The sequence below is a fragment of the Physeter macrocephalus genome, chromosome 19 (genome assembly GCF_002837175.3).
Source record: "Physeter macrocephalus isolate SW-GA chromosome 19, ASM283717v5, whole genome shotgun sequence".
Classification (NCBI taxonomy): Eukaryota; Metazoa; Chordata; class Mammalia; order Artiodactyla; family Physeteridae; genus Physeter; species Physeter macrocephalus.
Window position 1 is genome coordinate 4,828,832 of NC_041232.1, and position 16,699 is coordinate 4,845,530.

The 16,699-nt window shown below is 52.9% G+C and overlaps 1 protein-coding gene across 2 annotated transcripts in view; it reads left to right on the forward strand.

The window, feature by feature from the left end:
* ASCC2 (activating signal cointegrator 1 complex subunit 2) overlaps positions 1–7,592 on the forward strand; it is a 39,802-nt gene extending 32,210 nt beyond the window's left edge. For both annotated transcript variants that reach the window (XM_055080605.1, XM_028480405.2), the window contains 5 exons: positions 3,102–3,195; positions 3,282–3,412; positions 3,987–4,089; positions 5,326–5,405; positions 7,032–7,592. In XM_055080605.1, coding sequence (XP_054936580.1) covers positions 3,102–3,195; positions 3,282–3,412; positions 3,987–4,089; positions 5,326–5,405; positions 7,032–7,203 — 580 coding nt within the window. In that variant the 3' untranslated portion in view covers positions 7,204–7,592. The remainder of the gene's footprint in view (positions 1–3,101; positions 3,196–3,281; positions 3,413–3,986; positions 4,090–5,325; positions 5,406–7,031) is intronic.
* Positions 7,593–16,699: the final 9,107 nt, after the last annotated feature.

Consider the following 16,699-nt stretch of genomic DNA (forward strand, 5'->3'; position numbering starts at 1 on the left):
CATGTGTTTGTTGGCAATCTGTATATCTTTTTTGGAGAAATGTCTATTTAGATCTTTTGCCCATTTTTGGATTGGGTTGTTTGTTTTTTTTGTATTGAGCTGCATGAACTGCTTGTATATTTTGGAGATTAATCCTATGTCAGTTGCTTCGTTTGCAAATATTTTCTCCCATTCTGAGGGTTGTCTTTTCGTCTTGTTTATGGTTTCCTTTGCTGTGCAAAAGCTCTTAAGTTTCATTAGGTCCCATTTATTTATTTTTGTTTTAATTTCCACTTCTTTAGGAGGTGGGTCAAAAAGGATTTTGCTGTGATTTATGTCAAAGAGTGTTCTTCCTGTGTTTTCCTCTAAGAGTTTTATAGTGTCTGGCCTTACATTTAGGTCTTTAATCCATTTTGAGTTTATTTTTGTGTATGACGTTAGGAAGTGTTCTAATTTCATTCTTTTATATGCAGCTGTCCAGTTTTCCCAGCACCACTTATTGAAGAGGCTGTCTTCTCTCCATTGTATATTCTTGCCTCCTTTATCAAAGATAAGGTGACCATATGTGCGTGGGTTTATCTCTGGCCCTTCTGTCCTGTTCCATTGATCTATATTTCTGTTTTGGTGCCAGTACCATACTATCTTGATTACTGTAGCTTTGTAGTATAGTTTGAAATCAGGAAGCCTGATTCCTCCAGCTCCATTTTTCTTTCTCAAGTTTGCTTTGGCTATTCGGGGTCAGATGGATCTTTTCCTGGCTGGTTTTGCCCCTGATTTTCGTTTCCTTCTCTGGCTCCAAATGAGGTCATGGGGCTAAAGCCACACCTTCTTGGAGGGGGTACCCAGGGCACCAGGCTCCTCTGCCCTTACCTGTGTCCTCTCCTAGGACCCAGCTGGGGCAGGTGCAGTTTGCCAGGCTTCTTGTGGTCCTGCTGGGAGCAACATAACCAGAGGGTGCACTGTGTGAAAGAACCTCCCTACTGCTGGAACTGGGGGCCAGGTAGACCAGGAGCCGTGAGATGTGGCAGAGAGAACAGTGACAGCTCTCATCCCTTCTTGGTCCCCTGGCCCAGCACAGGGCCTGGCACCTAGCAGGCCCTCAGGAAACGTGTGTTGATTGAATGGGTGTGCTTCTGCCAGTGGCACCAACCACCTGGACATGCTTGGCCCCTTTCATTTCCTCTCTGCCTCTTTTCTCTCCAGCCCTCAACGTGTCAAAGAGAGCCAGGTAAGGGCCGAGGCCACAGTCACATGCCCCCTCTCTTGGCATGAGCTGAAAGATTCCTGTGGACCAAGATTTTTCCCTGGTCCAGACAAACGTCTCTGCACCATAGAGCCTCCATTACCCCTTCTCCAGGCCCCCTGCTAGGCCCCCTGCACCCCAGTTCATTTCTCCTTTCCTTGTGTTTCCAGGACTTGCTTGCCTTCATCTAGCACACTTCTTCTCTTTGCCACTAGACTGAGCTCCTTAAGGGCAAATCCAGATCTTACTCTTTTCTGAATCTCTCCCTAACCCAGCTTTAGCACCCTGCCCAGCATATAGTAGGCCCTTTATAAAAACAGTTGAAGGAAGCAAATCCTAACCCGCCATGCTGGGGGCTGCAGTCCTGACCTGCACCAGGCTCCCAGGCCAGACACAGCCCGCCAGACTCAGGTGCCTGCCGCTCCCTGCACCAAAAGCCAGTTAATAGATTTTTTTTTTTTTGTGGTACGCGGGCCTCTCACTGTTGTGGCCTCTCCCGTTGCGGAGCACAGGCTCCGGACGCGCAGGCTCAGCGGCCATGGCTCACGGGCCCAGCCGCTCCGCGGCATGTGGGATCTTCCCGGACCGGGGCACGATCCCGCGTTCCCTGCATCGGCAGGCGGACTCTCAACCACTGCGCCACCAAGGAAGCCCAAAAGCCAGTTAATAGAAGATTTTTATGAATGCTATGGACTTTGCGTCTCTTCTTTTTTTTCCCCTTACCCTTGATACATTCCAGAGGCCCGATTTCACAGCTAAGCTGGATTTTCTTTCCTGGCATCTCATATTGATTTCCCCTGCAGGGCTAGAAACTACATTCCACAGGCCTATGTGTCTGACAAACCAGGTTTTTCTACAGATTTGCAAAACCCGGAGTCAAGAGGCCTGAGTCCCCACTATGGCTGTGCTACAGCTCACTGTGTTCCCAAACACATCTCTCCCCTTCCCTCCCCTGCACCCGACTTTCCTCCCCTGTGATATGACAGGAGTTAAACTTTCAGACTTTTTCTTGCTGTGCAATCTGACATGGAAGATTGAACTGCAGGACGGACGAGGCCCTGTGCTAAAGCGGGGGTGAAAGTGAGAGACTGGGACCCCTCCTCGCCCCTCACACCCTGAGGCTGCCTAGGGCTCCCCTGAGCTCACTAAGAAAGCGACATGTGGCCTTGCTCCTTCTTCAGTTTGTGTTTGTTTTAAAAGATTTGGATAACCCCAGGCCCCTCCTTGGAGTAACCAGGCATTTGGCAGGGGGCTTACTAGCCCTCTCTCTGTGCATTTACGTGCATAGATAGGTATGTGCCCACAGAAGGAGATAGTTGTTCTGGTTTGCTTTCTGCTTTTTATACAGATGGGATCATACTGTGCGTTTTTCTCTGCTTGCTTTTTTCCTGGAGAATGTCTTAGATTTCTTTCTCCATCAGCACAGATAGATCAGTGTCATTCTTGAGAGCTGCCGCCCAGCATTCTGTGGCACAGAGGGAGCACAGGTCCTTTGGCCGTTTCACCCATGATGGACTTGAGTTACTCTCTGTTTTTCACTGGTAAAAACGATGCTGAAAAGAAAATCCCCCAATCAGACCTCTGTGCGCACATGGCCAGCGTTACTCCAGGGTGGATGCATTGAAAGGGAGTCTCCCAGCTGAAGCGGGGGGCATGTTTTCCACGTTAACAGCTGCTCCTGGGGTGCCCTCTAGAGTGGCTGGACCCAGTCACATGGGCACCAGCAGCGGTGAGCCCCACGCCCCCACCGGTGCTTGATCTCGGTTTGTGGCGGCCTGAGGCGGGGAGAAGTGAGCCATGGAAGCTGCAGCCCCTTCCCATGCCTTCAAAGCCTAATGGTTTTCCTTTGTGTCTCATTGCTGTTCCCTCTCGGTGCCAGGAAGGAGGAGAGCACGCGGAGCCTGCTGAACGACAAGCGGGAGGTGGTGGCGCAGCGGCGGCGCTACGAGCAGTACAGCGTGGTGGCAGAGGAGGTAGGCGTCCCCAGGCCACCGGCCGTGCTGCGGGGGGGAGACCGGCCAGCCCCGGGCCCCTCGGACCCACACTTCTGCCGTCTCAGGTGCCAGTGCAGCCAGGGGAGGACTCGCCTTACCGCGGTGACGACTACGAGGATGAGTATGATGACACATATGATGGCAACCAGGTGGGCGCCAACGACGCAGACTCAGATGATGAGCTCATCAGCCGCAGGTGAGGCTGTCAAATTCCAGGGGCAGAGCGGCCACCCGCAGCCTCTTGTTTATACAGATGGGGGAGCCAGGGCCCAGGTCACGTGAGCAAGTCAGTGGCAGAACCAGGGCCCGAACCCAGGCCTCCTGACTCCTAGTCCAGTGCTCCCTCCACCCCAGCCACCCCCTTGGCCGGTTGGTCCAACCTACCCTGAGTGAGGCAGCATTTATTGGGTCTCATGCGGGAGTTTTACATTTTTCTTCCTAATTGCAGAAAACTTTTCTCAATGGGATCTTATGGAGATTCCCTAATTCCCCGTTAAAAGCAGAGCTGCCCTGACTAGAGAGAACTGGAGACCCCCACAGCCCCAGCTCAGCCTCCCCGAAGCCCCCGCGTCAGACCCTGGTACCCACACAGAATCCAGGGGCTGGAGCAAAGCTGGCTTCAAAAGCACTTTGGTTTTTCCCGGCCTCCTGAGCCCTTCCCCGTCCTGGTAGCCCCTCTCACCCAGTGGGGTTCCCTCCTCCCACCCCCCACAGGCTCACTCTCCAGATTTAATCTAGTCTTCGATCTCACTTTCTCTCTAAACCCTCAGGCCCTTCACCATCCCTCAGGTGCTGAGAACCAAAGTGCCCAGAGAAGGGCAGGAGGAGGACGAGGAGGAGGAGGAGGAGGAGGCTGAGGACGAGGCACCCAAGGTACCTCCTTGGCAGGTGGCAGGTGAAGGGGAGTGTACACTTCTGAGAGGTGAATCGGGATCTGTGCCCCGCTTCCCTGAACCTGGCCTTGAGGCGGCTCCAGCATTACTGCCCAGGAGGGTGGGGGTCCCTCTGAGCCCGGGATGTCTGCTTGGAGAGCTGCTGGCTTAGAACCTGCCTCTGCTGCCCAGTGAGGGCCCAGGGGATGGATCAGAGGCCGGGTCTTCGAGCTGCTGGGTTCATTAGGCCCAGGAGCCTGGGGCCCAGAAGAGGGACAGCTGTTGGCCCCTGTGCCCAGGTTGGCAATTCTTGAAATCAGAGAGGTGTTAGAGCCCAAGGGCACTTTGGAGGTCATCTGGGATGATGGGTTTGAAAATTCTGTTTTTTAGCTGCTAAACTTTTTCTTCAAGTGAAATCTTAACTAGAGCCTCATATAAAACAGATAAGAGCAGCGCTGCTCAGGTTGAATGGGGCGGCAGCCTGGGACCCCTGGATCCCCCCCATGTCCTCCCGCCAGGGTGACAAATTCAGACGTGTCCGGGGCCAGGCCACCAACGTAAATGAGTAGCAGGGCCTGATGGAAACTGAGGTGGGGGGACACACACGCCCTGCCCAGGGGCTCCTCAGCACTGTGGAGGCCCGGACCCTCCAGGGCTTTCCCTTCTTCCAGGCAAGGGATCAGCCGGGATTTTTATGTCAAATCCTGAAGTTTTCAAAAATTACTAATTCCCCTTGTTTTGTTGTTGTTTTTGTGAAACAGCCCGGGCCCCCAAAGCCTGTCTGTGGTCCTTGGGTCCCACTTTCTCCCGCTAGTCCAGTCTCTCCCCACCTTGGCACAGGGCGGGCGCTCCCGCAGCCCATTGCTTGTGGCGCCAGCGGGGGGAGGAGTCAGCTTCCAGGGCGCTCTCTTGGGTTTCCAGGCCCCATGTGGTCTCTCGTGGCGGCCATCCTGGCCTTCCCCCATTGCTCTCACCTGTCATCATCGTGCTCCTGCTATGATGGAGCCATCTTTAGCTGCCTCTCTTCCGGAAATTGGTGGGAGGGTCAGAGGAGGGGCTTCTGGTGGAAACCTTGGACCATAGCAAGCCGGCTCCATTCTGGGGCATTGCCCAGCCGCACTGTGGCTTAGCCCCAGTCCTGGCATGGGGGTGTCACCAGGATTGGGCCAGGTGCAGCCTCACCTCAGCTTAGGGAAATGGGGCAGCTCATGATTTTTTTCTCCCCTCCCCTCCACAGCCTGACCATTTTGTGCAGGACCCTGCAGTGCTGCGGGAAAAAGCAGAAGCCAGGCGCATGGCCTTCCTGGCCAGGAAGGGGTGAGCATTTAAGAGGCTGTGTTGGTGGGAAGGGGAAGCCCAGCCAACCACACAGGAAGCCCACACACAAACCCCAAGTGCTTTACATGTGTTAATTTAGTTCTGGCAACAGACCTATGAAGTAGCTACTATTACCATTATCCTCGTTTTACAGATGAGGAAACTGAGGCCCAGACATGTTAAGTAACCCGCCAAAGATCACACAGCTAGTAGGTGGCGGAGCAGAGATTGAGTCCAGGTGGCCTATCTCTGGGGTCCACACTTGTAACCATTACTTGATGACACTACAAGGGGTTTATCACCCAGTGTGGGAGCATGATGTGTCCATGGCTCGCTGGTGTCAGGCAGAGTGTAAAATGTGGGAGAGCCCAGACAGACATACAGGCACATATCCTTTATGGCCAAGAGAGGCATGTTAGGGACGGAGCATGTGAGCTGGGCCCTTAAAGGTGGAAAGTGTGCAAAGGAGTTTGTCATGTGAGGGGAAAAAGGCAAGAAAGCTCAGGGTGGTCAGGGAGGGGGGCCTTCGGAGGGGAGCTGGGAACAGGCAACCAGAGACTCCTCTAATTCACCCCTTGTCTTCCTGGGGGTGGGGTGCGGTCCAGAGGGGCCAAGGACCTGCCCCAGGTCCCTCTTCCACTTAAAGCCAAGCCAGGGGGCTTCACTGGTGGCGCAGTGGTTGAGAATCTGCCTGCCAATGCAGGGGACATGGGTTCGAGCCCTGATCTGGGAAGACCCCACATGCCGCGGAGCAACTGGGCCCGTGAGCCACAATTACTGAGCCTGCACGTCCGGAGCCTGTGCTCCACAACAAGAGAGGCCGCGATAGTGAGAGGCCCGCGCACCGCAAAGAAGAGTGGCCCCCGCTTGCCACAACTAGAGAAAGCCCTCGCACAGAAACGAAGACCCAACACAGCCAAAAATAAATAAATAAATAAATAAATAAATAAAAAGCCAGGGGGTTCAAGCCCAGTCCGCCATCCTGGCCCTGGGACTCCCACAGCCCTGCCCACTGGGTGCAGGGGGCCTAACCAAGTGGGGAAGACATTGGATCTCATTCTGAAGGCAGCCGGGAGCCACAGAAGTTTGTTGAGCAGAGAGCAGAGTGACTCTGACCTCTGATCCATCGCAGCCCCCTGAGCACAGACCTCTGGGTAAACCCAGCAGCTGATGTGGTCTGAAGAGGCCCAAGGTCATATGTGAGTGCACTTGGTCTTGGGAGGCCACCAAGCAAGGCCCTGGGGCGTAGAACTGGAGTCCTACCTCATCTGTATCACGTGGCCCTGGGTGGAGAAGAGAGGGGCCCATCCCCAGGCCCTCGTCCTCTCTGCACTGTGGGCTGCGTTCAGCCCACTAGCTGGTCCACCCTCAGAGCTTAGCCAGAGACCCATCGGGAGGCAGGGCTCAGAGGAGAGTAAACAGAGGGTACGTTGCTGGCCGGAGCCCCCACAGCCCTGCCCCTGCCGGGCTCCATTTCTCCTCCCCCTGGAAGCTGGGATGGGGGTATCCTGGCCCAAGCTTTGTGTCCTCTCCCAGGGACCTCCAAGGAAGGCAAAGGGCTCTTCCCATCAGTGCCTCCTCCTTCCGCTGATGGGTTCTTGTGGGGGTGGGTTGTTCCTCCCTCAGGTACCGGCATGACAGCTCGACGGCAGTGGCTGGCAGCCCCCGGGGCCACGGGCAGAGCCGAGAAACAGCACAGGAACGTAGGAAGAAGGAATCCAACAAGGCCACACGAGCCAACCACAACCGGAGAACCATGACCGACCGCAAAAGAAGCAAAGGCATGATTCCATCCTGAGGCCGCTGCACCAGGGCCAGCCAGACCTGCCAGGCTGAGGTACCATAGCCTGGGGCCTCCTCGCCACTTGGCCCCCTGCCAGGCCCCAAGTTCAAGTCCACCCCTCGACAGCCTCAGCTTCGCAGCCCCTGAGAAGGCCACCTCATCGTCTGCCAGCCAGCCGTGAGCGCCATCCTGCAGAACACACAGTGCCTTATCCACAGCAGAGGAACCGAGCGGCCAGCGCGCAGGTGCAAGGGACAGGGTTGGAGCCCCAAGGCCAGCCCCCAAACCTCATGCAGCCGGACACCACATCCCTTTCTCCCTGGACGGCAGGAAACCTGTGTATTCAAAAACAAAAAAAGACACAAAAAAAGCCCTGCGAATAAAGTTTTGACCCTTTCAAGAAATGATCCGTGCCGGGCCTGTGACCCGCTCCCCCTGTGTCCCAGTGCTTTGATGACAGCCGCCGTCAGGAGAGGAAGGTGGCAGGGCGGTGCTCTTTTCATCAGCCTTTCATGCTTGCCTCTCATTTTCATCTCTCCTGATCTCGCTCTGCCTCACTGTGTGGCCCAGAGAACATCACTCCCTTCTCTGAGCCTCCGGTCCCTGCCTGCGGAAGCACGGGCTGAGCGTGTGAGGCCCTGCAGTCCTTTCTGTGAGCTCGTTCAGTCCCCACCACCGCCACCCTAGGAGGTAGGTAGGTACGATTTTCAGCTCCATAGTACAGATGAGGGAGGCCAGGCACTGAGAACTGCAGATGGCTGCCCGCCCACAGCCAGGAGGTGGGAGAACAGGGATTGGACACCCAGTCTGACCCCTGGCCTTTTCAGGGTCCCGGGCCCCCACGGGTGGTATCATCTCCATCTCATAGCTGCCCAAGGATGGTCGGCCAGTGGCCGAGCCAAAACCAGAACTCAGTGCCTCCTGGTTGCACAGACGTTCCATTAAATCCTCCAAAATCAAGGGGTCGGAGACAGGAAGAAACAAGTGATGATGTCACTACCAAGTCCTGTTGAAGCGAGTGGGACTTGGGCTTTGTTCCTCAAAGCCCCCTCCCAGGCATAGCCAACCAGCTCCTAGCATGGCTGCAGCTGCCAGACATCCCGATTCTTGGGCCACCCAGAATGTGGCTGATTGGTGGCGGATCAGCAGCAGGGCATTTGCTGGGCTGATCCCCCGCCAGCCTGGCCCGGAGTCCATCAGTGGAAGCCAGGGCCCCTGCCCAGCTGGACCTTGACAAATCACCCTAGATTCTAGTGCAATTTATTTGCACGTGGTTAGGATGAGCGTCTGAAGCAGCGAGGCAGACAGGCACTTGATGAATTGGTTTTGTTAGGTCAGCCTGCACAAGTGGAAATCAATAGCAATTCCTCTGTCGCGCCAGTTCTCTCAGTGTGTTTGAGATGCAGAGCAGATATGGGGGTGGTGTCCTCCCCTCGCGCTGTCAAATTAGCTGAGATCAGGCCCAGGGACAGCCGTCCTGACAGGCAGCAGGAAGACTCTGTTTCCTCCTGGAGGCATTTGCCAGGGACCCAGCTCAGTGGCAGGCCCATTTTTTTTCTCTCTCTGAGCTGCTCAAGCCCAGCCCTTGGCCCTGGAGCGAAATAAGGTGGGTTGGTGGGGCTCCTGGGCTTTACCTGCCTTGCCTGTTACTGTTTATACAGCCCCTCATACCTTCACTTGTCATCTGTACCTCCTGACCACCTGGAGTTCAGGCTTCACATTAGCGTCCTGGATTAAAGGATTTGAGAAGACGGGGGATTTTTGAAATTTTCCAGAATGTCGTGCCAGGTCCAACTTAGTCTCCCCTGAAGAATCACCTCAAGGTGATCTTCCATTTCACATCATGAGGGCATCCTTTCGGGCTTGCTTTGGAAACAGCTCAGGGGTCATCCAGAATAGTGCTGGCAGACATACCCCTTCACCTCTTGGGGCCTCGGTTTTCCTACATAAAAAGTGGGTACATTGGACCAGATGAATGGTTTCCACTTGGTGCCAATTAGATCCACCGAGGAGACCCCAGGGTTTAAGAGGGGCAGCGTTATAAGTGAAGTGGGGTGGAGGCTCTGAACCCTGCCCACTCACTCACTGGGCCCTACCACCCCCATGACTGCTCCTAAGCAGGAATTTTCTAAGTGCCTTCTCTGTACCCTGGCAGAGAACATGACTATCACAGGCATTTCCCAGGAAGCTTCTAAGACCTTGTGCCTCCAAGAGGACTTAAGACTTGAGTGTCTTTGTCTCCAGTCCATGATTGGCAGCGACGGTGGACGTGTCAGTTTGAACAGTGCACCTGTGCCTCTGTGAGGTGGGTGGGCAGAGCCATTCAAAGGGGCCCCGGCAGCCCAGGGGGGGAAAGTAATATGCCCAGAGCCCATGGATACAGATCCTTTCTGAGTGGCCCTCTGAAATGGCTAGGTGCAGTTTGGAAGAGTAAATACTTGGCAAGAACCTGCCTGTCCCAGCCACACCAGAAGCTTGGGTTAAATAATACAGGGAGAGAAACAAACAAACAAAAATAAAAGTTAAACCCACCAAAAATGCAGGGGGGTGTTGTGTAGCCCTTTAACATGATGTCAATGAATACTTGGTAGCAACATGAGAAACTAAATATTCAATAATTTTTTAAAAAATTTAAGAATAAATGTGAAAGCAGAATACATGGTAATGCACCATGATTGCGAAAATGTTAGAAAAAAATTTTTTTTGCATTTTTCCAAGTCTGGAAGGGAATGTGCATAACTGAAAATGATGATAAGAACATGGATGATGATGGTGGTGAGACCACAATTATTTGTAATTAGAATAAAAAGCACTTACCGTGGCCAGAGTTTCTGCCTGGCTTATTCCTTGCATTATCTTGTTTAATCCTCACACAGTAGGTACAAATGAGAAGACCGAGGTACAGAGACGGTAGGTGGCCTGTCCAAGGTCACACATTTAGCAAGTGACTGAGGGAGGATTTGGCCCCAGGATTGTCTCCTAAAGCTGACTCTTAACCCCGAAGCCACCTACCATTCATTTCCCCCACACCCGCATCCTCTTTACTACTGTTCTTACAAAGAAAGAAAAATACAAGTAGCAGCTGCAGAACAAGAGGATGGGAAATGCCATTTCAGCAGACCAAGCTGATGGGACTCTGATTACATGTATGTTGAACTGTTTGATATTGTCCCCCAGACCTCAGATACTCTGAGTTCCATTTTTAAACTTTCTATTTCCAAATTCATGTATCCTTTCCTCTGTGTGTCCAGTCTGCCATTAAGCCCACGGAATGATTCTTCATTTTTGTGTCCAGTCTCTCTAAGGCTGGAGGCTAAGATGGGGCTAGCAGAGGCTGGGGAGCACTGAGACCTGGGAGGGGGCCAGGAGGTGGGAAAGTCAAGGGATCCAGGGTGAATGTGGAAGGGGGGGCAGAGGAGAGGGAATGCAGTGTTAGGCTGCAGTCTAGAGGTCAAGCTGGCTAAGACAATGGGGCTCACTGCCCAGCTTTGCCAGGAAGTCGTGGGGAGATAGCCAGGGGGAAGAATGGGAAATGAGGAAAAGGAGGCAGGAGAGTGGGCCCACCTAAGAAGGAACTTGACATCAAAGAGAAGGAAGAGGGGCTCAGAGGTGAGGAGGTAGTGTTGGCATCCAGAGCATTTTATGGGATCTTTAGAAGGAGTGGGGGAGGTGCCTAGGGGACCCACCTTGGGGATGCTAGTCCCCAGGGAGGGGAAGGGTGGAGCCAGAGCCCCCGTGGAGCTCTCAGATCAGCCCAGTGGAGCGAGGGGCAGCCTGGCATCAGCTCTTACCTAGATCTCTGTGCCGGGGCAGCAGGGAGGGGCCTTGACCTCAGTCAGAAGCTATTGCAATTCTGCAGGCTGAACGGAGATGAAAAATTCAGTCTAAAGGTTACCATCTCCAGCCCTATGTGTGTGTATGATGAGGGGTGGAGGGACTGTAAAATGAGCATTAAATTCCAACTTCACATCATACTAGAAATTCTCTTCCAACAATCGATAATCATCAAGAGACTTTTACACAGACTGGCAGAACTGGAGAGCCTTAAAGGGCGTTTAGTCCAGAGTTTTTCAACCTATTTAAAACCCCTAACCTGCCTCAATCTCAGGCCCTGGGATTTCGGATTCCACCTCCTCCCCCGGGGATGGGGAAGTTTGCCCTGCTTAAGAATTCACTGGGCTGCTGGGGGTCTCTCCCAGCCCTGGAGGTGGTGTGGAGCTTCCCTTGCTTTGGTCTGAATTACAAAAACAACGGGTCCTTAATTCTAGTTCTCCACATATGAAATTATGACATTGAATATGCTTTTTCTGGCTGCATGAGCCCACCCTCAGCAATCTGACATGTCCCTTAAGTGCTCTGCCATCCCAAGGGGGTAATTATGGTTTTCTCCTCCTTAAAGTGGTTTTCATAGAAGAACCTGGCAGAAAAAGAGCCTCCAGCGGGATGAGCACCAATCATTCCTGTACACTTAGGAATTTTATTTACAGAGATTACACGTAGGCACCCACCCTGTTTCCCATCTCATGGTCTGATCTACTTAGCGTTCTTTCACATGCACGTTCCCAGGCCTCACGTGTCCATCCTTTTTATTTTTAATTCGCTCATAAAGGTGGCCAGGGGTGGTGAAAAAAAGCACTGGATGGAGGGTCAGGAGGCTGAGGCCCAGGTTCTAGACTTCAATAAGCTGTGTGACCTTATGTCAGTCACTCGGACTCTCTGGGCCTTGATTTCTTCTTGTGCGAAACAGGGATGATCATTCTCTAAGCCCTCTTGCCTCGTGGGGACCAGTAACTGTGAGGGTCAGATGAGGTCACAAGTGGGGGACACTCTGAGAGCAGTGAACTTGTTCAGTCGGGAAAGAAGAAAACTGGTGGGCAGCCCTCTCCACTCTGCATTTGTCCAGCCCTGCATTACTCTGCTCTCTTTTAATCACCCTGCCGCAAACCTCTTTGCACAAATCACCTGTTATTTCCGGGGTGGGGGGGCACATTTCTAAACGTGGGATTCTGGGGTCCCAGGGCTACGAACAGTTTTAGAGCTGCCTCTATCTGTATTTTTGCTGACAGCTCCCACCAGGAGGACAGAATCGGGCATGGCTTTTACCTCCGTGGGCAAGTTCTGCCATGAAACAGCCTTCCCCACAGGCCCCTGCCTCTAGGGAGCCTCAGGAACAGTCGAGCTGAGACCCCCTTCGGATGGGAGTTTGATTAGTGGCAGGTGAGGCTGCCGTCTGTTCCTGTGACAGGCTCACCAGGTCCACATGATGATGGGCAGAGCCCCGCCCCCAGGTCCAGTCAGCCTCTGTCACGAGAGGAGCAACAGGTGAGGACCAGCTTGGTGACCTGCTAAAGGGGATGCATGTGGCTTGTTACACCTGGAAAACCAGGCTCCCCCGCTCAGTAGGGGTCCGCACAAAAAGGCATTGGTTCCTCCCCGAGAGTCGTAACTCAGAGTAACATGCAATGGCCAGGCCAGAACTTTTCCTTGGGGATCTGGGGCTTCTGAATGGCCAGTGGCCTATTTCGCTTTTGCCATTCAGAGCAGGGGCCAGGCTCTGGGGTCAGAAGCCAGCTGGCCTCAGCCACTGTCTGTCTGTGTGACTCTGAGCAACGTGGTCTCACCTCTCCGCGCCACAGTTGTCTTGTCTGTAAATTGGAGATGCTGGCAGGATGGCTGGGATAAGGCGTGTACAGTCGTGGCCTGCTGTGAGGTGGCCAGTGAACTCGCAGGGCCCTGCTCACAGGGACCCAGGTGAGGGGTGGCGGGTGCCTCCCACCAATGCTCCAGCCAGCTTTCTGGGCACCCCACGTCTCACCCCCTCAGCACAGCTGCCCTGACTCCTCCAGGGCAGTCTTCCCAGAGGCCTCTGGGCTCAGTATGACCTAGACACACAGGAGCCAGAGACAGAAGAGGACAGGCACAAGTCAGCCTGGTAAGTGTGTGCTGGGTGCCCTGGGAGCCCAGAGGTGGTGCCCAGCGGACTGTAAACTACCTCACTGAATCCTTGAAACAACGCCAGTGATAGGTGTGATTATAAGCCTCATTTAGCAGGTTAGTCGTGGCTAAGTCAGGATTCAAACCCCGGTTTGCCAGCCTCCAAAGTCCCTATTTTCGGCCTCTTGGTTTTCCTACCTCTCTATTGCTTGGCACTTGAACCGGAAGCCACAATACTCTACATGCGGTTGGCTTAGCATGAAAAAGAGGACCTATCACGTCCTTCGTTCTAAACACCATACTTCTGTTGATACAACCCCTCTAATAGAGTCATTCCATTGACGGGGGGGAGGGGAAAGGAGAGGAGAGTAAGAAAGCCGGGCAGGACCTATTTTCCAAATCCCCACTCTGCCACAGTCTCCCCTGTCTGCCAGGGGAAGGAAAGGATAGTCATTGGAGGGCGCAGTTTGAAGGAGGGGTTTCATAAGGAAAGCTTAGTGAACCAAGGAGACAAGGCATCTCGTGGAATTTCAGCCCCAGGGCAGGAAGTGGCTTCTCTGTTGGAAGCCTATACAGGAGGGAGACAGAAGTCTGCTTCGACATCAGGAAGGAAGAAAGATGGACGGAAGCAGAGGACTCTGTTACACAGTGAAAGGTGTGGGGAAGAGATAAGGTCCGCCTGAGGAGACGCGAGGCCGCTGGGTTTACAACAGTGTTAGAGACACCGAAAACAAGATTGTCAAGGGACACAGAGGGGAACACAAGAAAGCGATCCGTCCTCAGAGGGATGAAAAGGAGGTAGGGAACATGGTTTTAAAGCAGCTGGGACAACGGCGGTGTCGGGGAGGGGTCACTTGGATGATTCAGCTGCACAGTCATCCCCAAAGTTCTCAGCCATCATTTTGTGGACTGAATATGCTAATTAGGCACTGGTCCCTGGAGACTGTGCAGGGAGCACCCTCCCACCAGGGAGCACCCCCCCACCCCCTCCCCCCGCCGTTTACTTGCTCGCTGAAGCAATGTAACAAAACTACCCCTGACAGGCCTGTACTAAGCACAGCACAAGCCTTATCTCGCATGTCTTCCCAAGCACCCTGTGAGGTCTCATTATCGTTATCCCATTTTCCACATGAGGAAACTGAGGCTCACAGAGTAGAAGCAACCCGCCCAAAGTCGCCTGGCTGTAGAGGTGCAGAGCTGGAGTTCAAACTCGGGCACGTTCTGCTTCCATAATCCATGTTGTTGTTGTTGTTGTTTTTTACGGTATGCGGGCCTCTCACTGCTGTGGCCTCTCCCGTTGCGGGGCACAGGCTCCGGACGCGCAGGCTCAGCGGGCATGGCTCACGGGCCCAGCCGCTCCGCGGCATGTGGGATCTTCCCGGACCAGGGCACGAACCTGCGTCCCCTGCATCGGCAGGCGGACTCTCAACTACTGCGCCACCAGGGAAGCCCCAATCCATGTGTTTTTGTTGGTGGTGGTGGTGGTGATACCGCGCAGCTCGTGGGATCTTGGTTCCCCGACCAGGGATTGAACCCGTGCCCTCGGCAGTTAAAGTGCAAAGTCCTGGTTAGGACTAGACCGCCAGGGAATCCCCATAATCCATGTTTAAGCACAAGATGAGACAGCAAAGGGCCCTATTTGGAAGGTGTATTAAGTGAGGTTTGAGGTAGCCTGGATCTTAAATGTCAGGCTGAGGAATTTGAACTTGATCTTATAGGTAGTGGGGAGCTATTAAAGGCGTTTGAGCAGGGGAGTTGACCTGGCAGCCTTCTGAGGGTTCAGTGGAGAGGAAGGGTCCAGAGCAGTCGAGGAAGTTTCCATGTAGGAGTCCTGAAGGCAGGATAAGCCAGGAGCAGCAGGAAGGCAGTCAGCACCCTTATACTCACAGACTGTCGATGGAAGAGCTCCCAGCCAACGCTCTCTGCATTCCATCACTGCCTTGTCCTTGATGCCGGCTGGAGCCTGCCCTTGGCTTTCAGTCTGTGCATAAATCCAAGCATATCAGGCCAAGGCCTCAGTGAAAAGGGAAAAATGATTTTTACACCGTGTGGAGTAGTGGATATGAGCTCTGGAGCCAACTGCCCTGTTTTTGAACCTCTGCTCCACTCTCACTAGCTGTGTTACCCTAGGCAAGACACTTAACCTCTCTGAGCCTCATTTTCCACCTGTAAAATGGGGTGGAGAGCAGTGCCCACCTCGGATTGAGGATCCAGTGATACAGCGCGTGTTAACGGCATGGGGCCCAGGCCTGGTCCTGGGTGAATGCCTGGAAAAGGCAGCTTTGCGTGTGTGTGTGTGTGTGTGTGTGTGTGTGTGTGTGTGGGGCCAATGCCCGCCCCTGGTACAGTGTGTTCATCCTTTCCTAACACTCAAGAAGCTGCCATTACCTACATCTTGCCTGGGGAATTTGTATTCCCTCCAACTTTGCACATTGCTCAGACATTTATTTTATTTATTTATTTATTTATTTATTTTATTTTTTTAACATCTTTATTGGAGTATAATCACTTTACAATGTTGTGTTAGTTTCTGCTGTATAACAAAGTGAATCAGCTATATGTATACATGTATCCCCACATCCCCTCACTCTTGCGTCTCCCTCCCACCCTCCCTATCCCACCCCTCTAGGTGGTCACAAAGCACAGACCTGATCTCCCCTCCCCGTGCAATACAGCTGCTTCCCACTAGCTATTTTACATTTGGTAGCGTATAGATGTCAATGCTACTCTCTCACTTTGTCCCAGCTTCCCCTTCCTCCTCCCCATGTCCTCAAGTCCATTCTCTACGTGCTCAGACATTTTAAATTCATTGATTTCTGTCCTTCCTCAGAAGGCTTCAAGCTCATCTGTAGGATAGTCCTTGTTTCTTGTTGTTGGAAGGGCTGGCTGCGTTACGGGATGGAATCTATTTCTTTTTAGTAACTTACATTGGCCCCCCCTCTACCTTCTTACAAAAGCAGTAACATGCTTGGTGTGGGTCACACAAATAAGCAAAGAAAGAAAAACCAGCAGAAATAATCGCTGTTAGGATTTTAGTTCTCATCCTTCTAGCATTATTTTAGAAAAAGGAATATAAACATTGGTTTTCTACAAAAATGAGATCATTCGACACATGCTGTTCTCACCATTTTTTCAGCTAATAAGACATTGTGAACATTTTTCCAGTTCTCGTCTGCATCCTTTAACAGGCAAAAGCATGTCTAGTTATATTTATTTTGCAAATTGGATCTTGCAGAGCCCCAAGGAGTGGATGCATGTATACATGGCCCAAGGCCTCCTTTAAGACAGCATTTACATCTGGCTTCTCCCTCTGGTGGCCCTATTTCCTATCCTTCCTTTGTCAACCTGAAGGATATTAACCCCAAGGGCACTCCTTAATAAACCTCCTGCACCCTAACTTCCAGCCCAGAGTCTGCTTCCCAGGGAACCCAGCCTGTGATAGGTGGCATTCTTGTGTTTACCGTGGACTAGCCTAGAATGTTCTGAGGGCTGGGCCTTCCTTCTTTCTTTGAGCTGCCAGGACAAATTGGACTCCATACAGAGCTGAAAAGTTTTGAGCCTTGGCAGGCTGCCCTGG